Source organism: Gopherus flavomarginatus, chromosome 3 (genome assembly GCF_025201925.1).
Source record: "Gopherus flavomarginatus isolate rGopFla2 chromosome 3, rGopFla2.mat.asm, whole genome shotgun sequence".
Classification (NCBI taxonomy): Eukaryota; Metazoa; Chordata; order Testudines; family Testudinidae; genus Gopherus; species Gopherus flavomarginatus.
Genome location: NC_066619.1, coordinates 107764613 through 107789403, shown reverse-complemented (window position 1 = coordinate 107789403; position 24791 = coordinate 107764613). Strand labels below are relative to the sequence as shown.

Below are 24791 nucleotides of genomic sequence, written 5' to 3'. Positions count from 1 at the left end.
CGGTTCCCATCCCACTGAATTAACTGGAAAATTTTGTGTTGATCATAGTGCAGAATTTGGCCCTAGAATAGCATTCTCACCAACTTCCAGAAACAGAGGATAAAGCAATTTGCGCTCTAAGCCCTAACACAAATCAGCATGTGTTTTAACACAAAGTGTGACTATGGTAATAAAGATGGACTAAGAAATAAAAGTGAAAAGTTAGTGTGTCCAAGAGTGAAATATCTCTTAAAGCCCTCTTCTGTACTTCCTGAAGTGATTAAAAGAGGAAAATTACTCTTCAAATTTCAGTTTTAAAGTGGTTCTCGGCAATATTCTGATTTTGCATGCATGTATGATGTTTCCATTGACTGCAGTTGGTGCTCCATGTGAGTATCCAAAGCCAGGCTTTGTTTAATGCTTCACAGTTGGTTAAGTGATACTTACCTTTCCATTTTTTATTAGAAAAAAATAAACTAAGATTTTAAAATAGTCAAAAGATAGAATGCTCCTGCAACTATAGTTTTATAGAAAGTAGTGCCTGGTCTGATGGATAGGTTTAGAATACAAGACACAGTCTGTGTGTCCTGACTTGCTGTGTTATGCTGAAAAAGTTGCTCAGGGTCTGATTTTTTTTTTCAGACATGCTGAGCAACTGTAGCTTCTATTGACTGCAGTGGGTGTTGGTGCTTAGCATCTCTGAAAATCATGTTCTTTAACCTCTTTGTTTCTCAGGCCTGGTCTACACCTCGCGTTTATGCTGAATTTAGCAGCGTTAAACCGATTTAACCCTGCACCCGTCCACACAACGAAGCCCTTTATATCGATATAAAGGGCTCTTTAAACCGGTTTCTGTACTCCTCCCCAACGAGAGGAGTAGCGCTGGAATCAGTATTGCCATGTCGGATTAGAGTTAGTATGGCCGCAAATCGAAGGTATTGGCCTCCGGGCGGTATCCCACAGTGCACCATTGTGACCGCTCCGGAAAGCAGTCTGAACTCTGATGCCCTAGCCAAGTAGACAGGAAAAACCCCACGAACTTTTGTATTTCATTTTCAGTTTGCCCAGCGTGGAGCTCTGATCAGTACAAGTGGCGATGCAGTCCCAAATCCAAAAAGAGCTCCAGCATGGACCGTACGGGAGATACTGGATCTGATTGCTGTATGGGAAGACAAATCTGTTCTATCAGAACTCCGTTACAGAAGACGAAATGACAAAGCATTTGAATAAATCTCCAGGCTATGATAGACAGAGGCCACAGTAGGAACTCAGCACAGTGCTGCGTGACAAGCATAACGGAAAGCCAAAGAATCAAATGGACGCTCCTCGAGGGAGGGAGGGGTTACTAAGGACTCCAGCTATCGCACAGTCCCCGCAGTCTCCGAAAAGCATTTGCATTCTTGGCTGAGCTCCCAGTGCCTGTAGGGTCAAAAACATTGTCGCGGGTGGTTCAGGGTATATCTCATCAATTTACCACCCCGCCCTCCCCATGAAAGAAAAGGGAAAAAAATCATTTCTCGCCATTTTTCAATGTAACCGTATGTTTACTGCATGCTGTTGGTAGATGCGGTGCTGCAGTGCTGAACAGCAGCATCCCCTTCCCTTCCTTTCCTTATGGCAGACAGTACAAAATGGTGGAAAACCGTCCTCATCCTGTGAGTGCTCCTGGCTGGCCTCGGTTAGGTCGGTCAGGGGCGCCTGGGTAAAAATGGAAATGACTCCCTGCCCTGACTCCCTGTCATTCTGGCAGACAGTGCAAAATTCTGGGTAACCGTCCTCATCATAGCAGCTGGAGCCTGAGCTCCATCAGCCCCCCCCAGCCTCTTTTGTGTCTAAAGAAAAGATTCTGTACTCCCTGGATTATCATAGCAACTGGATGCTGCCTCCCCTTCACTTTATCTCGCTAAAAAGTCAGTGTTTCTTATTTCTGCATTCTTTATTACTTCATCACACAAATGGGGGGACACTGCCACAGTAGCCCAGGAGGGGTGTGGGAGGAGGGAAGCAACGGGTGGGGTTGTTGCAGGGGCACCCCCTAGAATGGCATGTAGCTCATCATTTCTGCGGGATCTCTGGGGCTCTGACCCAGAGTGGCTGTGCTCTCTGGCTCTCTAGTAGACTTGCCCCATATTCTAGGCAGGACTGACTCTATATTTGTAGACAAAACATAAAGAAGGGAATGACCCGAGGAGTCATTCCCATTTTTGTCCATGCGCCCCCAGCCGACCTCAGCGAGGCCAGCCAGGAGTACCCATGACCACAGCAGATGGTACAAAATGATTGACAACTGTCATCTCATCGCCAATTTACAACGACAGACGGTGCAATAGGGAGGGTAACCATCTCTGCTATCTTGCAAATGCTGCTGTGTAGCACTGCAGTACCGCCTCTGTCAGAAGCATCCAGTACACATACGGTGACAGTGACAAAAGGCAAAACAGGCTCCATGGTTGCCATGCTATGGCGTCTGCGAGGGCAATCCAGGGAAAAAGGGCGCAAAATGATTGTCTGCCATTGCTTTCACGGAGGAAGGATTAAGTGACGACATTTATCCAGAATCACCTGCGACGCTGTTTTTGCACCATCAGGCACTGGGATCTCAACCCAGAATTCCAATAGGCGAGGGAGACTGCAGGAACTATGGGATAGCTACGGGATAGCTACCCACAGTGCAACGCTCCAGAAATTGACGCTAGCCTCAGTACATCGACGCACACCACTGAATTAATGTGCTTAGTGTTTCTGTGTGCACTCAACTTTATACAATCTGTTTTACAAAACCTGTTTATGTAAAATCAGAATAATCCTGTAGTATAGACATACCCTCAGTGTCTCCTTCTGCAGAATAAGGGCAATACTAAGGATTGAGGGCTTTTTCATGTTTATAAAGGGAGTTTAGATCTCTGGAAAGAGGTGATATGCAAATGATCTAATTATTGTTATTGTTGCTGTTGTTCAGTTGGCAACTTATGAATACGTGGTCGATATAAAATTGTTCTTTGTTTTCAGAAATCATTTTGAAGGCAACAGTGTAAACTACTTTTGTGCATATGACCCCAGTTAAGTCAACTAGAGCGGAAGTTGTAGCTTAAGGGTTTAATAAATACATATATTGGATATATCAGCTTTAAGATTTGTAATTGGAACATTATGTAGGAATGCACAGACAGATAATAAAAAATCTGTTTCCTTTTGGACTGGAATTCAAGAACATTTAAAGAGTTTTAAGACCTTTCCAAGCATAACAACGTCATGTGATCTTTGGCTCAGCAAAGGTTTGAGTAAGTGATGTATTACTACATTACAAAATGCACGCTTGGTCAGAAGACACCAAAATAATGCAGGAAAAGTGCAATCTACTTAACTTAATACAAGATGTTTTTGCAAAGTGTATCTCTGTGCAGTGTAAATGGTTGGTGATCTGACTGAATGACATATAGACCTAATGATCACTAAAGCTAAATACCTCAAACTGGATATAGAGTTCATTACCTGGATGGTAACTGCAAGTATTAACTGGAGATTGCAACTTGGTTGTACAACAGCTCTCATACAAACAGTTATTTAGCTATATTTGACATGAAACTGTATGCCGTAGGGAGAACAAGACTGCTGTTCGATGTTCTGTATTGTCACTGTAGCAGCCCTAACTAATTTTAATATCTCTGTTCCAGTTTGAGCAGTTCTCTGTCTCTCTGTGACTTCAAGGGCTTTATTTTCATTCTGTAATTTTTCTTCAGGCAGTCACAAGGACAAAGATAAACCTCCAAGCCTCTCTGTTGTCCTTGAGACTTTGAGGAATACCTTGACAGATTACCAAAACAAGCTGGAAGATACATCTAATGAGGTAACATTTGCACTGTTTGGCTCCATAAATATAGCCTTCAGCCTGCAACAGTACGTATTCCTCACTTGTTACAAAGGTCAAAAGATTGGGAATGTTGAGTTGACAGCTACATGGATACTAAAAAGAAATAATCTGTCACTACTCTTCCTAAGCTTTCCCTACAGTAAAGTTCCACTTAAAAATATATTAACTCTTTTTTATATTTATTTTGAGCTGTTTTCAGTAAACTTATGACACTTCCCATCCTCCATCCAGGGCTTTAGGTAAAAGGTGACATAAGTATTTTAAAAATGCAATGTAGTACTTGAATTTTAACATGCATTGGTATCAGTTGTGTAAATGTGAGTAACCCCACAAGAAAAGTGACATTATTTTCAGAGATCAGTTGTATTATTGATGAAGATTTGTTAAATTTCATGGTTTGGGGGTTTTTTATGTCATACAGAGGAAGAGATATCTGCATTATACTTTTCTGAAGGTAAAAAAGAACAGTAACAAATATTTCTATTTAAAAAAATATATTTTTCATGCAGTCTTAGAGGCTTTTAGTTACTGGTTGAAAAATCTGTCTTGTATTTATTTTTCTTATTTATATTACTAATGTGATTTGGTTAATCCTCTTGGGTTTAAAATTTTTTATGAATTTATAGGTTTAAACCCAGAAGAGAGCAGTTAACTAGATCTTCTCAAAGTCCTTTAATTGTACATAAAATTGGCAAAACACTGAAATGTGTCAGTATTTTATTTTTTTTTCTATTCCTAAGCTTTGTCTCTTGTTTGATAAACATATTGTTTATCCAGTCACTCATTACATTTGAAATAAATCATATTCACTCTACTGTTTTTATTGGGGAAAAATAATCTCCTTCAAGTCCTCTGAGATTTGTTCAAGAGGCACAAGAAAAAGTCAACACAGAAACAATTATACTTCTGTAAACAGCAAGCACTGTTAAGTCTCTGGTTATCTTATCTCACTGCAGTGTGTTTAGTAGTTTATGAATCTCTTATGAGGCCCCGGTCTGGAAGCTGAAGAATAACTAGGAGCACATTACCTGCAGTGAATTGGGAGGATGAATGTCACATGATTCTCAGCACAGTTGAAAAGTCTACTCAGCAGGCTTTGGCTTAGTAATGTGTTTTGTTATGAAAAAGTGCCAGAGACAGCAGTGGGGCGGCCAAGGGGGTGGCTGCTAACAAAGCAAAGCGAGTACTCTGACAGAAAGAAGAATGAACTGTCAAGGAAAATAAATCGCAAGCTGATGACCTGCCACAAGACTTCCCAGTAGGACTGCATGTGACAGACCCTGAAGTTGTCATGCGGAGCCAGAGACCATGGAATGCCCTCGTGGTACACAGAAAGGGCAGTGTTCTCTCCTTCTTGATTTTTCCCCATAGATGCTGCTGTTTCTGGCTTTTTGTGCATTTTGTCCTTAGACGTGTTTTGTAATAAAACTCTTAATATTAGAATAAAACTCTCAGGGATTATCAAGAACACCATCCAATAAAAATAACTTGTTCTTGTATGCAGCGCTATGATTTTAGGCTTGTTTAATTCTGTTAAGTTTTGTAGGATATAGACTTATGTCAGGACCCCACACATAGATGGATGTAACTAATTATTTGGCTTTACATATGTCTGGACCTGTTTGAACTTGTGACATTATATTAGCTCTAATTTACTAAATAAATATAAGAGCTAATAACTCTCAATTTCTGTAGAGCTAGTAAATATTAAAATTAGAGCATTCACTTTCACGTGTCTATGTGAGTTCGGGGGATGAGTAGATGAGGTCTGGCTGGCTGAAACACAATATGGAAAAGATAGAAATAATTTTGGTAAATTGGGGAAAGCAACTAATAGAGTAGGCAAGGATTATATTAGCACCCCTGATTGAGGGAGACATGCAGCGGCCAATTGTGAAGTGTTTACAATTTAGATGTACTGTAGAGTTCTGAGCAACTCCTGGCTGGTTAGGTAGTAGCAATGACCAAGATTGTTGTTTTCTGCCTGTCTCTTTGTATCTTTCGCATACAAACGTGGCTACCATTATTTGTACCTTTTGACACTCGGGATTAGATTACCTTTAGACTGTTATGTTGGTCTCTACACTGACACTGGAAAAGGAAGCTAGCGCATATTGTGGCCACCTGTTTATCAGAAAAGTGCATCTGGAAGAGGGCACATAACTTCAGTGCTCCAAGATCATCAGTAGTTGCTTGTAATACCCTATATAGTTTGGGATTAGGGGACTTGAGAGACTATGCCTCTCCTTGAGTAATGCTCCTATTTGTTGCAATCAGCAGAAATGCATGAGCTGGAGTCCCCTCAGTTTAAGGGGGAGGATGCTGCTTTTAGGGCATTTTCTGGGAGGGGCCATTGACTTTGAAACTTGCTTCCTGAAAGTCATTGGGAGCTGGATGTCTTAAATTTTTTCGCACACTTCAAAAACTTTTCTCCCCCCACCAGATATTAGGGAGTTCATGGGCAAAAGCAATAGTGAATTTTGGTTTGGGGTTATTGCTGCTATTATTTATTTGTAATATCATTATTAATATTTAATATATCAAACTTGTTTAGTGGTAATCTGTTACATTGTTTACAATTGATGTCTGAGGAGTTTTCTAATACATTCTGGTTTTACATTTGTATAGAAAATATTATTTTACGTTTAAGTTCCTGCAACTCCCAACTGGTTTTTTTTCCTCAGCTAAAGAAAATGAAAGCTTCACGTGAAAAGATGACAAAAGAGATTGACTCATCCAAACAAAAAATATGGTCTCAAAGTCAAGACCTTAAGGTATATTTTTATGAACTGTAACTTCTTAGCATACTACATATATTTCTGATATGGCTCACTTAGATTGTATCTGCATGATGATATGTTATCTCTATTATCTCAAAATAAGTGTATCACTTCTCTTTATTGAGTAGAATGTCAAACCTCAAGTTTGTGCAAGGTCATATTTCCTTATAATGGTTGTAGCCTACAGATGTTATAAGCCTACCTATGTGAACATTTCAAAGGTTGCATTAGTGAAGTAATATCTGTTTAAACAGATGATCTAATCCTTGAGTAGTCCTCTTACTTCATCATTTCGTGCTTGCTTGTTTGGGAAGGGTAGCTCTTCTGTGCTGAAGTCATCCTGAACATTTTTTTTCTGCTAGCTTTTAGTTTTTCATATTTTGTTCTATATGCATATAATGTGCATATGAAATTTATCCTCAAATATTTTTCGGCTCAACTGTCTGATAATTTTTCACATTTGTCGCTTAAGTACTCATTCACTTATTTATGAAAATACAATCCAGTTTTAAAATATTCACTTTTCTTTTTCTTGTAATGGTCAGATTTGTTTCAGAATAAAGTTTTCTAGTATTACTGGGGAAAATACATTGTTTCAGCCACATATTAAAAAACAGACAAACAGGAATGAGAATATATTCATTCCATAACCTTACTGAGGGGTATATAAACAGATCAATAGATCTGATCAGAAACTGGTTCACTATCTCAAAAGATTGCCTATTAGAAATAGAAAGCTGCCAATAGAAAGCTGAGGATGGACCTCTGTTCATCTCAGTGACTGCACCTGTGGGAAATTTGATCACATACATTTAGATTATGTATATGGATCTCATCTGAAAGCATTTGGAAGGTATCAGTTACAGAACTGTGAAGTTTAAAGTCATAGTATGAAATGTGCAAAACTTACAGTAAAAACAGATAACAGTGAAATTATTATGGATATTATGGCCAAATTTTGTGTATAATCCCGCCAAATATTAAGTAATCCTGACATTTGGAGAGATCTATAGGCCTAAATTACTACTAGTAAGAAATTGATGATCTCTAAGCCAAGCACTTCTCATGGATAGCTGGAGTTCTGATTTTACAACCTTTTTCAAATTAGAGTTTGTTTTTGTCTCTCTTTTGTAATGTGTCATGTCTGGGTACATCAGGGACTGAGGGAAGTCCTAAGGTCACTGTTAAACTCTGTCTTCCAACTGGCAGCATTTTGTATTACTGCCAAATTTGAGTGTGGCCACTCCCAAGGTTTCTCAGATTCTTTTACTGGAGATACACTGTGTTTCTTTGTTTCAATTTATTAGTGAGAGACTGTTAGCATTCATTGGTAGTAACACAATGGCCTTCCATTTTATGAACTGAACTTTTCTAACATTAATTAATTCCGATTCACAACACCCCTGTGAAGTAAAGTACTACTTTCCTGATTTGAGTAGAGGAGGATACTAATGAACAATAAGATTCTGTGAGGTGTTGAGTACCAACTTCTCCCCTTGAAGTCATTAGAAGTTGAGACTGCTCAGCACCCTAGAGGATTAGAGCCCAAATGACTTGCCCTGGAATATACAGGAAATTGTTGGCAGACCTGACAATAGAGCTCTGATTTCTGCCTCCTAGGTTCTTGCTTCAGCCACAATGCATTTTTTTAAAGCATCCTAAAGGATTTTTCAGTTTTTTATAATGCAAATGTCTACTCTATATGAAACCTATTCTACCAACTATTTTTTTTTATTAGGCAATCTTTTGAGATAGTGAACCAGTTTCTGATCAAAGTTTACACTGGTGTAAATCTGTAGAAACTCAATTTAATGTGTAACTCAGCACAGAACCTGGCCTAGTTTTTTCTTCAAGGTAGAGCTTGCTTAAAGAAAGTTGCCCTAAACTTGGATTTGAATATTTTTGTTAAGAAATTATATGAAAATACAATTGTGATGAGTACCTTTAGTAAACAACCGATACTATACTTCACAATTAGACAAACGTGATTTTATGATCTAAAAATCTATAGGTAAACTTTTCAACAAAATGCTTTCAATATTCAGTATTGAGTTGATTTGTTCGTATGAACTTGGTGGTCACGAAAGATGTCAGATTACCAGTCCTGGAAATAGAAGTTCTCTGCTCACAGAAGAGGTAGAGCATGTTTGTCTATTCTCGCCTAGCAGGCAACCTCTTGCTGTGAAAGTCTTCTGAGATTTAGTACTGGTTGGTACATTTGTACCAACTGGTACCATTTCTGATTTCACATTGACCACTAAATATGAAACAAAATGATAACAGTCTTTGGTTGCTACCAATCTGGGCTGCATTGGAACCAGTGATCTACAGAAGAAAAGTACTGTATCCTTTTACCAGGGCCACCCAGTTCCTTATAACTATAGGAGGCTGTATCTTTATATTGTCAGATTTTCAATTGAAGGAACACTGTATATTCTCTCTGTAAGGAGACAAACCCAGCCCCAAAAGGAAGGCAGTTGTATTATGGAGACTTTGACCTTGGAGATGGATTAAAAAGGGAGAAAAGGGAATAATTCTGTAGGACTTGTCCTTTTGCTCTACACTATTCCCCTGCTCCCAGAGGACAACAGTGTCAAATTTTAATTTCAGTCTATCTTTAGAAGCAAGCAGATGGATTCTTTTAGGTTGTTTTGAAAATCTCTCTATATAGCTCTTTGCTTCCAAGGATACTGAACATTGGCTGAGGTAATGCTGTATGGTGTAAAACTGTTGCTAACCTTTCCGTTTGTGTCTATTCTGTAGGAAGCTCAGGATAACCTGGCTGATGCCAACGAACAGTTAAATCATCTACGCACTAAGTGTGCAGACAGAGAGTCTTTAATAGGCACTTTAAAAATGGAACTGCAGAATGTACTTCACTGCTGGGAGAAAGAGAAAGTCCGTGCCACAGAATCAGAAAATGAAATCCAGAAGCTTACCAGGGCTTACCAGAAGGATACTGAGGTATTACCAGAGACCAGATGACTGTCGAAAAGAGCCTTTATTTAATCTTAGCTTTGTACATTTACATACATCAGATGTTTGCTTTATGTCTTAACAGATTTATCTTCAAAATATGATTTTTAAGATACGTATTTTGAAATGTGTTTTTAGTATCTACAAAATTTTCAAGTGTCTTAATTCTCTTTTATTCCATTTTATAAAATAAGTTAACAGTTTAACCTTTCTGGTCATTTACATTTTAAAATATCTGTCTCTTAGCAAGTATTGTTTTGGACAAATACATTTATTTAAAGAATTATGCCTGGGGTACTGTTTTTTGTTTTTTGTTACTTAGTTGAAAGTAAATATGTACATTTTGTATTTAGAATCTCTTGGTGTTAATTACTGATTCAAATAGCAACCCCTCCCCCCTCCAAAAATAGCAAACATGGAATTGATGTCATTTTGCTCACCCACTACCAACTAGTGTTTCCTGTGCTGCTTTGGAGTGATTGCACCTGTCCATTCCATTTCAGATATGTGTGTGCCCAGTGCACCAGGATTGGAGACTTTCTCTTAGTAGTACCCATTAGGGAGGCACATACATCCTTAGCACTCTTGTACCACTGCACAAGGGTATAAAGGGAAGCTGCTTAGTCCCTCTCTTAATTCGTTCTTATCATCCATGATTGGTAGTTGAAGTGTGTCAGGTTGCAGACCGAGGTTTCTCCCACTTCATGGATTTTTATCTTCCTCCTGTAAATAGTAGTACTTGTTAGGGTATGTTTTCTTTATTTTCTATTACAACTTTGATCATCTGATTCCTAGTATACAAAGGGAACTGGTACCAGGATATTTTTTGGTCTCTGGGCTATAAGTCTTGTGCAGCTTCAAAAAAATGTGTGCTGGTGAGTGACTCTCATTGCAGGTACCTAAGGTGCCTCAGAGACAGGCACATTTGAGATCATTGCAAGATCTGCAGAGACTTCAGATCCCAGACAAAAAAGGACAGAGATGAGACTGTATTACCTCCTTATGGAGGCCACTTGCATCCACCTCTTGGGGCAGGCCCTGCATACTTCGACCTCAGATAGGAGTGCCCCTCTGGACTTTGCATCTTATAGTAGGCACCATTCCCTTTCTCTGTTCTTGAGGAAGAAGCACAGAGCATCAGAATAGCATTCCCCAAAGAAACCAAGTTCCTCTAGAAGTTTGAGGTTCCCTGTACTGTCCACTAATAAGCCACTGGGAGATAGAGTATTATCTGGAAAGAGGTACTCCCTAATACTGATTTCTTCTCATCAAGAATTGTCAACTCCAGCTCACTGAGGATTGTCAACCCACACTGCAGTTCTGACCCCTTTGATACAATAACAGCAGCATCATGGAAATATCCTGACATGGAAGGCACTGGAATTATACATATAGCACCATGGGATCTGTTCTTCCTCTTGATGCTAGATTCTCTAGAAGTGTCTGAGGTTACTTCACTTGTTCAGGATGACTGTTAGGAGTTACTAACGAGAGTAGCTGCCTCGATATTCAGGAGACTTCCCATAGGCTGATGGACATACAGGGTTGGCTTTACCTATAAACTGAGCCATTCTAGAATCTACAAAATATTTGTGGCAAATGCCATCCTCTCTTCCTCAGACAGCTAAGAGGACAGAGAGAAGTATTATATCGCTTCTCAGGCTATGAACATTTTTACACCCAACCTTCTCCAGGCTCTTTAGTTGCCTTGGCAGTGAATGAAAGAGTGCATCGGGAATGGTCTTGTATCCCAAAGGACAAAGATGCAAAGAGACTAGACCTTTTTGGTAGAAAGATTTATTCCACAGCTGGCCTACGGTTTTTTAAAGCTAACTAGCAAGCCTTACTGGCCAGATACAACTTCTCCTTCTGAGACAATGTAATGAAGTTCAGGCAGGAATTCTGTGTTTTAGAAGAGGGCAAACTGGTGGCTAGGACCTCTCTGCAAGCTGCCTTTGATGGGGCAGATTCAGCAGCCAGAGCATGGCATCTCCAGTAACCATGTACAAATGTTCATGGTTTCAATTGTCTGCACTCCCACAGGAGGTCCAGCAGGCTATCCAGCATCTCCCTTTTGAAGGTCCTACCCTGTTCTCATAGAAGACAGATGATAAGCTCCACAGTCTCTAGGATTTGAGGGCCATGTTGAAATCATTGGGAATTTACACTCCTTTTTTAAAAAGGAAAGCAAATTCTATAGTCCTATGGAAGAAGTTCCCCCTTTCCATAGAGGGAAAGGTTTCTGTTCACATTACTTCCTGATTTAAAAGGCAAAAGGAGGTCTCAGAACTATCCTAGACTTGCAAAATTTAAACAAATATATACAAAAAAAAATTTTCATGGCCAACCTAACCTCCATCATCACCCTGGATCCTGACAACTGGTACACTGCTCTCAATTTGAAGGTTGCGTTTCCATGTGGTTATCCATTAAAGCCACAGGAGACTCCTAAGACTTCTGATCAACAACACCCATTACCAGTTTATGGTCCTGCCCTTTGGCCTGGCTGCTGCCCCATGAGTATTTACAAAATGCATGGTAGTGGTGACTTCATTCTTAAGGAAAGCAGGGATGCAAGTATTTCCCTGCTTAGACAACTTACTGGCAAGAGGTTGGGCCAAGCTCCAGTCTATACAGGATCCAATCCCTCTTCAGTGTTCTGAGTCTGTTGATCAATGAGGACAAGTCCATCTACTTCCCAGTTCAGAGCGATCCTGAATTCTACAGTAGCCTGGATGTTCCTACCTCAAGCCATTTCCACACAATATTAAACTTTTCCTCAGATCTCAAAGTCCATACAGCCACAACAGTAAGAAACTGCCTCATACTACTGGGACACATGGTCACCTCCATGTATGTGTGTCGGCATGCCAGACATTGTCTCAGAAAGATGCAGAGCTGATGAAAGTCAGTGTACTCTCTGGCTCGTCACCTGTTGGACATGCTGATTTGAGTACCTGGAGGAGTACACTGGTCATTTGTCTGGTGGCTAGGTCCCTCCCTTTCCCACGTTGACTGTGGTTACAGATGCTTCTTCTGTAAGCTGGGGAGCTCACTTAGGAAACTTACAAACTCAACATCTGTGGTCTCATCAAGATTTGGCTGACCACATAAACATGTGGGAATTGTGGGCTATTCATCTGGTCTGTTGGGCTTTTCTCCCTCATGTCAAGGGAGAGACCCAAGACCTCCTGGACGATACTGGCAATGTACTGTGCAGCAGGGAGGAGCCAGATCAGAGGCGATGTATCTTGGGAAGCTGATGCCACAAAACTCCCCATCTTCCTGGTGTTCAGAACAGTCTGGCAAGTCACCCAAGCAGTTCATTCATCAGAGATCACAAGTTATCTCTCAGGTTGGATATTGTGAAATTTGTTTTTCAAATGCACGTGGAGGGGTCCCTCACAGAGCCCTGTTTGCTGCTCGTCTCAACAGAAAGTGCCTATTCTTTTGCTCAAGGGCAGGGCTGTCTGATTAATAAACTGCTGTATGTGGCTACCCTTCTATTTCACCCCACAATCCATGTGTGGGCAGTCCCCCTTCTTGTGTCCCAGTCATCCACACTGCCAGCAGACAACTGGTCTGGACCCGGTGGGAGCCCCTTGGGTGTCTTCCCGTTTGTTCTCCTGGCCCTTCCCAGGCGAGGTTTCCCCGGGCCTTCTCCATGTCCCTGCTTGGCCATTCCTGCTTCCTGGGGAAGTCCACCTCTGTATACCTGTAAGCTTTATAGCCGACTTGACCATAATCTTTTGGTGCCTCCTTACCCACACCTTTATGTTCTCAGGGAGACTCTGAGTAAAAACTGCTTTAGGACAAGCGTGTCCATAATCTCCCCCATTGTCTGGGTGTCAGGCCTCACCCAGTGTGTGGCCCAGTCCATTAACTTTTGGGCAAAAACCTGAAGCCACAACCCCTCCCCCCCATCCACCTCGCTGACTGGAACTTTTGGTGGTACTTCTCCACAGACAGCCCCACCCAATACCGGATGTCTGCCTTTACTGCCTCATAACTCCTGGCCTGCTTTTAACTTAGGACCATGTAGGCTGCCTAGGGTTTGCTGGCTAGGTAGGGAGCTAGTCACAGAGCCAAGGTTACCCTGTCCCATCCAGCCCCAGAGGCTACCCGCTCAAATGTGCTTAGGAAGGCGTCGGGGTCATCTGTCAGGCCCATTTTACACAGTCCTAAGCCCGGTGCCAAAATGCCATCCTCTCCTGCGGGACTCACCACTTTCTGCAGGAGCTGTTGTTGGGTGCCATCCTGCTCCCAAATGAAGTCCTGCAGGGTCTTCTGCTGTTTTGCCTGCCAGGTGAGTGAGTCCTCTCTCTCCAGCTGGTAGGCTTGCTGAAAACTCTGAATTGCCTTCTGCACCACCTCCTGCTGCTGCTTGACCAGCCATTGCAGGGTCTCCTCCGTCTCCAGGCTGCCAAACACTTGCTCTGGCACGGGATCCTGGACAAGCCCCCACATGTAGCAGAGTGTGGCAAGTCCCTCCTACCACAAAGTCACTCTGAGACCTTGGGGTTAGTAACCACTGGTGCAGTTTATTCACAGACTTGTTCCCACCACCGTTTCACCATGTACAGTTGTCCCTTCACTGTCTGCAGGCAGGAGGGAGGGAAGAGCTACCTCCCTGCTTCAACTCCCTGCCTTTTCACTTTCTTTCTGCTCTCCCCTCTCCTGGTTTCCTTCCTCTGAGGCTTTTATACAGCCTCAGGCTAATTAGGCGGCAGCTGTTTCTGCTTCCCCAATTAGGGCCAGGTTACATCTATCCAGCTCTAATTTATTCCCCTAAATAGGAGCTGTGTGACAGAGGACTGAATCAGCAAGACTTTGCCCAGCATCCTGTCACATTGGACTAGTAGTTCTTCAATCCTTGTTCTGAAACTCACCTCCAGTTTGAACTGCTTGTGAGTCACTTGGCATGGCATGGAATGGACATGTGCAATCAGGGCTGGCTCCAGGATTTTTGCTGCCCCAAGTGTCAGTGGGGGGGGCGGGGGAAAGAGCCGCGATCGGCAGCAGCTCCACCGCGCTGCTTTCTTCTTTGGCGGCAATTCGGCAGCAGGTCTTTCCCTCCGAGAGGAACTGAGAGACCTGCCGCCGAAGAGCCCGATGTGCCGCCCCTTCCCCTTGGCCACCCCAAGCACCTGCTTGCTGGGCTGGTGCCTGGAGCTGGCTCTATGTGCAATCAGTTGAAGAAAGAGTTATTAACCTCTCCTGTAACTGTTGTTCTTTGAGATGTGTTGCACACATCCATTCTGCGACTCACCCTCCTTTCCCTCTATATTGGAGTTTCTATGTGGGCAGATGGAATTAAGGAGGGTGGGGGTGGCCTCGCCCCTTTTTTACCACCCTGCAGCAGCGTGAAAGCCCTAAGGGCTCATGTGCTGCCCCAATAGGTATCACTAAGGGGAAAATCTCTGATTCTGGTTCACTGGGCACGCAAGCATCTGAAGTAGAATGGACATGTGCAACGTATCTCGAAGAACAACAGTTACAGAACAGGTTAGTACCTTGTGTATTGGCTGATTGTGGTATGCTATATGTGGTAATTACTTCATGAAGCTTTACTTCAAAACCAGATTTCCTCTTTTGGTTGTTTACTGATCTTAATAATTGCTTCCTTTTAATTTCCTCCACATAAAATAGTTCTGCATTAGCTGTATCAATCATATTCTTTATCTCAATTGTTCTGCATATTGAGCTCATTTACTCCAGCAACTATGATCACAAATGCCAAACTAAGTAAAAAGGAAACATTCTTTCCACCCTTCTTACAGTCTGGGATTTAAATTGTGTCCACATGAAGCAGTTGGAATTGTTCTACACATCAGATAGTGATTAAAGGAAAGGAAACTAGAAGCCTGACTGTATTGTGAAGTCAGCATGTCTACTTGTGGTTGAGATCAACATGTGTGAGTTGATTCTGGGACTTGGGATTTCTTTTTCTCACCAAAGGGCTGATTATCATGCTTGGTTTATCACAGCTCAGGCAAAAAGGAAACAATGGTGACATAGTTAAACTGTTCCCAGGACAGTAGAAGATTAGGTTGTAACATTTTATAAAATGTTTTATTGCTTAAAAGTCTTATGAATTACAAACAACAAAATTACCTCAAGACACAGTAGTAATTGCAGTTGCACTGGAAGTGGGGTTGAGGGGAGATAGGGAGAGTCCTTAATACCTTCATGAAGTCTCATGATTTCTTGACTTAGTACTCGATCCAATACCCATTGCTTTCAGTGGGCATTGTTCCATTGGTTAAATGGGCTTTGGATCAGAGCCCTAGTTGTGGTGATGGAATCATCTTTGATTTGTCTTAATTTTAAGTTGCTAGATTTCATAGATGGACTAAATAGATAAACAAACAGATTCTGATCTCACTCTGGTGTGAATAAGTACTAACACTACTGTAATCCATTCAGTATACTGTCGTGTAAAATCGTATGTAAATGAGATCAGGATCAGGCTTGTAGAGTTTAACTGATGCTCATAAAAACCTGTTTTGTACAGTTAGGTGTTCACATATAATCCATGTAAAGAACAAACCATCAAATCAAATTATTTAAAAAATGTGCTTCTGTTTTAAAAATCTAATTTGGTGTTTGTATAATCAAATTTTGTGCTGCCATGCTAATTAACTTTTTTGTTAATATATACTGTACATGTTATGTTATGCTATATACTGGAAGCAGGTATAATTTGTATAGAACTTCAATCCAGTGGAATAAATGTGTGTGGTGGTGGGGAGAGATTTTAAACATTAGTTTCCTGTAAAATGACACAATAATTTCATATACTTAGTTAAAGAAATGAAGAAATCAATTTTGTAAATATTTATTACAGGTCATGGTATTTACTATCCTGAGGATTGTAGGGAAATACGTATTTATACATTATATCTAATTAAACTCAGTTTACAAAATCTTTTTCTCTTCTGATTTTGTTAATGCATTTGGACACATTAGGAATGGTTCACTTGAAATTGAAACAGAATTTCAGAATATGAGTAATTCTGTCTTTTCAGATGTGTACAGAACACATAAGACTTGTGTGCATGGGGTATCTCTGTAGAGTCTAATATTAGAGTCAAGAGCTAGTCTAATATTTATATACAACAGTTATTTTTTCTTTTTGTGTCTCACAGGAGAAGCTAACTTTCCTCCATACTTTATATCAGCATTTGGTAGCAGGCTGTGTGCTTATAAAACAACCAGAAGGCATCCTGGATAAATTCTCCTGGCCTGAGCTTTGTGCAGTCTTGCAGGAGAATGTTGATGCCCTGATCTTAGACCTCAGCAGGGCTAATGAGAAGGTAACTGTCCTCAGGCGCCAGATACCTCTATTAAATTCAGTGACATTTGTCCACATCACAGTATCATTAAAAGGGACTGACATTCATCTTATTTCAAAAAGAATTTGGATGTTAATAATTCAATACCAGTAATTATGGCTTGTCTACAACTCAGTTTGATGCCATTGCTATGGGCATGTAAATGTGACTGAAGTCTGTATGAAGTCTCTAAGCTCCACTTTCTGTGCAGGACATGCTAATACTACTAGCCAGTATTAGCCACAGGGACCTAATTAAAAGAAAATAAATTAATCTTACTGATGAAGCAATTCAAAGAACTTAGTCATTTATACTAATAAACCAACTCTTTATCTTAGCATAAAAGAGAAACAAAATACAGGAGCATCAACTTAAAACTATTTGCTTGTGAATCAAAATCCTGTTTTTTAAAAATATGATTATTTGGTTATGGCATTTATAGTCTGAAATAATTCATGTAGAACCAGCATTATGAATTTCAGAACTATAAAAAAATTGTTTGGGGGAACACAGAATACTTTTATGGGTGATTTCATATTTCATAAGGCTAAGTCTGTTGAAAAGAAACATATTTTTCAGAAATCTGTTTTGTTACAATAAATTAAACTGGCTCAGTAGACTAACATATGCTGCTCCTAAGGATTTCCATTCATGTTCTGGCTCCATTGATCGGGTCAGCACTGTTTCTGTGGTCTAGAAGAAAGATTCCAGATCTTGGCTATGCTGACATTTGCTCCTGAGGGACAAGAAGGGAAAAACTTCCATGAGTTTCTCATCTGTTGGACTTATGAACACTCTCTTTGGCTCAAGTTCAAGAACAGGGTTGCTTACAGTTAATCATTTTGACTCCGCTACTATTAGTAAATATCCCAGCAGTCAATGGAAAACATAAACAGGGTTTGGTTAGACAAAGATGTGGATCATGCAGATTAGATGTGGAAGAAACACCTCCTTTGTCCTTTCAGAGAAAAGAGAACAACAACAAAATTACTGGTAGTTTAAGTACAGACGCCCCCCCCCCCGGGTTACACAAACCCGTCTTACGCAAATCCGCACTTATGGAAAAAGTTTCATAAGCTAGAAATAAGAGGGTTTTTTTGTTTGTTTGCATAATTGTTGGGTTTACATTTCTGACTTACGCAAAATTCAAGTTATGCAAGGCGTTCTGCAACAGAATGCTTGCGTTAGTCGGGGAGCGTCTGTACAGTAGCTGAGATGGGCCAACAAGTGTTCTCAGTGATATTTCAGACACATCAGCTTCTTAGAATTTAACAGGCAGTGTTGTCTGCTGCATCTCTTAGCAGAGATTTTTTCACCTGCAATTCTGTACAATGTATAGAAAAGAATATTGACCATACGTTTAGATTCAGTATTGAAAAATGCAGGCATGCCTATTTGAGATACATTCTTGAATGAAAACACAGTTCCATTTAGCTTTAATAGAAGTTGCACAGCTAAAGCATTGATCGCAAGTTATACCCCTTATTCTGCTCGTTGAAATGCATCATAAAATTAACAAGCTTGCCTGTGAAAAGAGGCATCATGTGTACAGTAAAGCTCTCTTAAATTGTTTTAATACTCAGAAAATACAAGTAATGCTGTAGTTTTCAAATAAAACATTACATAAAAATGCAATCTCTGGTTTTCATTATCACTTAACTTGCTGTATAATTATTGTGCTAGGATTATTAATTATATAGCACCATAAATGTTCTCTGCACATTTCAAAACAAATAAGATAAGGTTCCTGTCCAGAAGAATTCTGACACAGACCCAAATGAAACCTAGGCATCTGTTCAGCTACAGGAGTGTATAAAGATGACAACATTGATGAGATCACCATAGGCTGGATTTTTTGGAAGAAGTAGGTTTTAAAGACAGATATGAAGCAGGAGATCTATGACATGCTTAGCTTTTTACTTCTGTGCTGTCTGAAGAAAATGCAATCAGGGTCTTCTGCCAAAAGAATCTTTCATTAAAGTAGGATTTAAAACAAACGCAAAGGCGCATTTTTGTTTAATAAATCTTTTTTAAAATTCCTATGATGCAGATATCTCATCTAGAATATATTTGCAAGAACAAGTCTGATACCATGAGGGAACTTCAACAGACCCAGGAAGACACTTTTAACAAAGTGGCTGAGCAGATGAAAGCACAGGAAAGCTGTTGGCAGAAACAGAAAAAGGAGTTGGAGCAGCAGTACTCAGGACTCCTTGTGGAAGTTCATGCAAGGGCACAGGTACTGTACTTGTTCCAGAAAGCTCTAAACATCTACATTTTTTCTTTAAATATTTAGTATATTATTTCTGTATTTCGAGTTCCAAACCAGTTTAAAGTTGCTTAGGAATTTGGTATATATTTTTTTTATTTTAAGTATTCTTTTACTATTAACTTTTACTTACTTTAGGAAATGAATGACTTTCTGTTAAAACATTCCTGAAATGCATTGCTTAATTAGATCCTGCAGTTGGATTTCTTTTTTTTCCTTTTTTTTTTTTTTTTTTTGGAAGAGGTTAAAGCTATATGGTGAAAAGATAGATTTCTTTGTAGAATTACATAGAGCCCCAGCTGCTTTTTCCAATATGACTCCCCCCCCACCCCTTCTGAGAGTTTGTAGAATAACAGTGATTTTTAATTCACTGTGGAATGAAATTAAGTATATAAATTCTGAACCCAGGAGCAAATTAGTAGTAGTGGTAACAATGTTAAACAGTGTAATAGTCCCCTTTGTTTCAGGCACTACAGTGAAACAAATAACTGTGACTTGAGTTATGTTCACTGAGCTTGAAGTTTAGTGTTTTTTATGAAAGGTTGAAGACTGTCAGCTCTGGAAACTCAAGTTCTCTCTGGGCAGATAAAAGCTACACACGCTGACCTGCCAGTATGCCTCAACCCTCACCAGGATGGTCCACTTTGTGTTGAGAAGATGGTTCTTTACTCTTTTAGCTTTTTACTTCTCTATTGAGACTGAAGTGTTAGGTTTTTTCCCCTCTTTTCTTTACCAACTTGGATGGGACTCAAGTCAATTACTTACAGGCAGACGTTCCTATATCTCATTGCCAATGCAGTCCCTGACTCCCCCCCTCAGTTCTCCTGCTGACGTGTTATGATTGAAAGAGGACCTGTTTAATTGAACTTTCCTGAGAGGGAGTTCAGCTTTCAAAAGTTTGGGAAATGCTGTGTTATGCCAAATTCAGGGTGACATCTTCAATTTATGAATAGGACCCTACCAAATTCATTGCAATGAAAAACACATCATGGACCATAAAATCTGGTCTCCCCTATGAAATCTGGTCTTTTATGTGCTTTTACCCTGCACTACACAGATTTCATGGGGGAGCCCAGGGTTTCTCAAATTGGGAGTCCTGACCCAAAGGGAGTTGCAGGAGACTCGCAAGGTTATTTTAGGGGGATCGGGATATTGCCACCTTTATTTCTACACTGTCTTTAGAGCTGGGTGGCTGGAGAGCAGCAGCTGTTGGCCAGGCACCCAGCTCTAAAGGCAGTGCCCCACCAGCAGCAGTGCAGAAGTAAGGGTGGCAATGCCACACCATGTTGCCATTAGTTCAACACTGCTGCCGTCAGAGCTGGGTGGCCAGAGAGTGGTGGCTGCTGACTGAGGGCCCAGCTCTGAAGGCAGCAGCGCAGAAATAAGGGTGGCAATACCATACCTGCCATCCTTAATTCTGCACTGCTGATGGTGGTGGCTCTGCATTCAGAGCTAGTTTCTTGGTCAGCAGCCGCCACTCTCCAGCTGCCCAGCTCTGAAGGCAGCACCACCACCAGCAGCGCAGAAGTAAGAGTAGCAGTACCACAACCCCTTCTACAATAACCTTGCCCCCACCCCCCAACTCCTCTTTGGGTCAGGACCCCTACAATTACAACACTGTGAAATTTCAGGTTTAAATAGCTGAAATAATGAAACTTACTATTTTTAAACTCCTATGACCATGAAATTGATCAAAATGGATTGTGAATTTGGTAGGACCCTATTTATGAATGAGCAGGACAAGAGGTAAATGCAGGGTGTGAATTCTTGTTCCTGAGCCCTGTTTTTCCTTCTTCTCCATCCTGCGTAGTCACACCTGTCTGGAGTGGGTTTAAACCTCTATCATAGCAAAATGGTTGCTTATTTTACACACACTTTGTGTAGATATAAATGACTACAAGGTGCAAGGCAGCAGAGAACCAGGCCATGGTCTACACTTCTCAGGGTTCTCCATGACTGTATCCTTGGACATTGACAATGCAGGGTTGCTCTTAGCCTGTTTTTGCACCATTGCTTTTGCATTTTTAGGGAAATTGGTGCTGGACCTCAATTTGACCCAACATTTTTGGGAATCAGGCCTTTTTAAAATATGATTTTTGTATATATTCTACTGTGTATCCCAGTGGTGAATGCTAGACTCTTAACATTTTCTTTTCCATGGAGAAAAATGATTGTTTTGATTTATTTTTTCAAGTAAAGAAATAAACACTGTTAAGTAGTAATGGCACAAAATGAGAATACTGCTGACACCAGCAGAGAAATATTATATTTTGCTCTTGTATAGTGTCTTCCACCTCAGGATCTTAAAGTGCCTTACAAACATTAATGAATTAAGCCTTGCAAGACCGATTTGAGATAGGAAATTATCATTAAGCTCATTTGATATTCACCCTGCTTCCTTCCAGACATTCACTGCTGAAGATTATTTAAAAGTTTAAATAAGGGACTTACAAGCTGTATTTAATTTTGCAGGCAGTATCAGTATTAGTATATAACATTGCGAACTGCCTCTGCACAGAGGTACACCTTGGAAATCTTTTGATGAGGTCATCCGATTAATTGACAGCTGTGGCTATATAGCAACATGAGTAATGCTACTTTGAGATTTTTGGATGGTTAGTATTGCATTGGTGCAGGAAGCATTCCAAAGTGCAATGTAAGACTTCAATAACTGGCTTTTTAAAATATAACAGTGCAATTTGGAAGCTTTGTGCCAGTAGTGTAATAACACCTAGCAATGCTGCTGTCCTCATCCTGTAGCATTCAGGGCCCCTGATTCCCACTGGAGTCTTTGGGTGCTGCTAGATAATACTCTACAACTGTTGCTCTCAGATGATGTAATTAGAAAGCAGGTTAGGGTTGACAACTTTCTACTCGCACAAAACTGAACATCCTTGCCTTGCCCCCTGGCCTGCCCCACTCCTCCTCCAAAGCCCCGCTCCTGCCCTGCCCCTTCTCTGAGGCTCCACCCCTGCTCTCTCCATCCCCCCTCCCTCTGTTGCTCACTCTCCTCACCCTGACTTACTTGCTCATTTTCACTAGGCTGGGGCAGGGGTGCAGGAGGGGGTGAGGGCTCTGGGGTGGGGCCAGGGATGAAGGGTTTGGGGTGCAGGAGGGTGCTCCGGGCTGGGGACTGGAGCCAAGGGTTCAGAATATGGTAGGGGGCTCCAGGCTGAGGCAGGGGGTTGCGGTGTGGGAGGGGGTATGGGCTCTGGGCTGGGGATGCGGGTTCTGGAGTGGGGCTAGAAATTAGGAGTTCAGGCTGCGGGAGGGGGCTTCAGGTTGGGGAAGGGGGTTGGGGTGCAGGAGGGGTTGAGGGCTCTGGCTGGGAGGTGCAGGCTCTGATGCAGGGCCAGTGATGAGGAACTTGGGGTATAGGAGGGTGCTCTGGGCTGGGATTCAGAGGGTGGGAGGGGGATCGGGGATTGGGGCACTGGAGGGGGTCAGGGGTGCAGGCTCCGGGTGATGCTTACCTCAAGCAGCTCCCAAAAGCAGCAACATCTCCCCCCTCTAGCTCCTATACAGAGGCGCAGACAGGCAGCTCTGTGCGCTGCCCCATCGCAGGTGTCGCCCCCGCTGCTCCCATTGGCTGTGGTTCTCGGCCAGTGGGAGCTGTAGGGGTGGTGCCTGTGGATGGGACAGTACGCAGAGTCCCCTGGCTGCCACTCAGTGTAGGAGCTGGAGCAGGGACATGCCACTGCTTCCGGGAGCCGCACAGAGCCACGACAGGCAGCCTTAGCCCTGCTGTGCCATGGACTGGACTTTTAATGGCCTGGTGAGTGGTTCTGACTGGATCCACCAGAGTCCCTTTTCAGCCAAGCATTCTGATTAAAAAAACCAGACACCTGGCAACCCTAAAGAAGAGTCAGTGTTCTTCTGTGGAGCAGAACCTCTCAAAGTGGCCTTGTCACAGAGTACTAGCAAACAAGGATGGCTGTAGTTGTGTTAGAGGATGCCTCGGGCTCCTTGTTGGCAGCTGGACTTAAAATGAATGCAACTTTCAGTGCTTTTGTGGGAAGAGTAAAGTCCTCCATTTTGATGTCCATAGGGTCACCTCTGACCTTGAGCAGGGTCTGCCAATACATTCCTTCAATCTGAAATTAAAATATACATTTGGAAACATCTGTTTTGAGAAACCTAATGAATATGTGGAATGTACTCCCTTGTCTCAGACATGTCATTTCTTCAGAAAGTGTGCAGACTTGTAAGAAATATCCTGTGATTTCCTAATATCCATTACTGTGAGTAATTAACTGTGTTTGCTTTTGTTCTTCCCCACCATTTTAGTGGACTCCACTACAACTAATACGTGTTACGGCTTTAGATGCATTGATATCTGCGAAGATATTGGGATAGAAACAAAAACCTAAAGCTATTAACAAAAAGAGGAATGTTAATTTCAGCTCTATTATAAATATAACAAGGTTTGCAAAATAGGAAAGGAAAAAAATCCTCTAAGGAGAGAAAATATTTCCTTGTTGGTTTGGCATGTTTTATTAAGAAGCGTGATTTTTACAGAAGAAGCTGGTGAACTAACTGAGGACTTTGCTGTATTGCAATTGTATCAAAAGTCACTTATGTAAGATATAAAAATAAAATAGTTGAAATACAATGAAACCTTTTGAAGTCCAAGTGTCATTAAGTCTCTAGTTTGCAATCTGTCTTCTTGCCAACATAAAGGATAAGGACCCAGCAAGAAATAGGATAAAATAGAGTTCTGCTCTCCGGGGGAGTGTGTAATTTTTGTTAATGAACTTGAAGTTCACAGAGTTCTTTAACCCAGTAAGACATCCCTCAAAGCTCATACGCTCCAGGAAATCAGCCCGCCGCTCTTAAAGGAGCTAACCCTGCTATTTCTCTCAAAAAAAAATGTACTTTTAAGTTTCCAAGAAGATATTAGAAACAATGTAGAGTAAGAGAAAAAACAATTAAAAATCATTGTAAAAGTGAAAACAGATGTAGCTTCATTTTTTTAAACCCGTGTTTATGGTTAAAGAATAATTTATATACTTCTACAATATATTTGAAAGATTTTAAGTTTTGTTCATTTTCTCATCTTGAAAAATTTTTAAAATAAGCATTAAACAGAGTACACGATGCCAGTGCTGGTATTTCATAGACCTATAGGGATTGCACTGTAAATGTGCTTACTTTAAATGCTGGCCTGTCAGCTCTGAGGGTTAGGAACCATAAAATGATTTCCAAATCCAAATTACCTTTTTAGTGCCTTCCTGACACACTATCAGATAGTATTTGGTTCTTGCAGAATAAGCCCTGTAAATAATGCAGTAGTCCCAAAAGACTTTGTAGATGAACAAACTTTCTTTTAAAGTAGAATACTGATGCAATAAATCCTGTAAATTAAATTATAAAATTAATCCACTTAATGCATTTCTACATAGTAGAAATACTAAAATAAGTGTTTCTTCTCATTTAACTTGTCTTTTACTTTGAAGAGCAACATAGTTGTTCTTTCTAAAAATTGGACCTAGTGTTGCTCCCAGATAAGCTGATTGAGGATACTATGCTATCTTCTATCACAATAACGAGAATTAAAAATTGGAGTCCATATTCTTGTTGGA

General features: G+C 41.0%; 1 protein-coding gene across 11 annotated transcripts in view; it reads left to right on the top strand.

The window, feature by feature from the left end:
* CCDC171 (coiled-coil domain containing 171) overlaps window positions 1–24791 on the top strand; it is a 256020-nt gene that overhangs the window by 63742 nt on the left and 167487 nt on the right. For 10 of the 11 annotated variants that reach the window (XR_007773169.1, XM_050944127.1, XM_050944126.1 and 7 more), the window contains 5 exons: window positions 3720–3826; window positions 6535–6624; window positions 9394–9594; window positions 16755–16922; window positions 18991–19179. Coding sequence is in view for 10 of the 11 variants with exons in the window: in XM_050944127.1 (XP_050800084.1) it covers window positions 3720–3826; window positions 6535–6624; window positions 9394–9594; window positions 16755–16922; window positions 18991–19179 (755 nt within the window). In the remaining variant the exon portion in view is untranslated. The remainder of the gene's footprint in view (window positions 1–3719; window positions 3827–6534; window positions 6625–9393; window positions 9595–16754; window positions 16923–18990; window positions 19180–24791) is intronic. The other variant, XM_050944125.1, reaches the window with a different exon arrangement.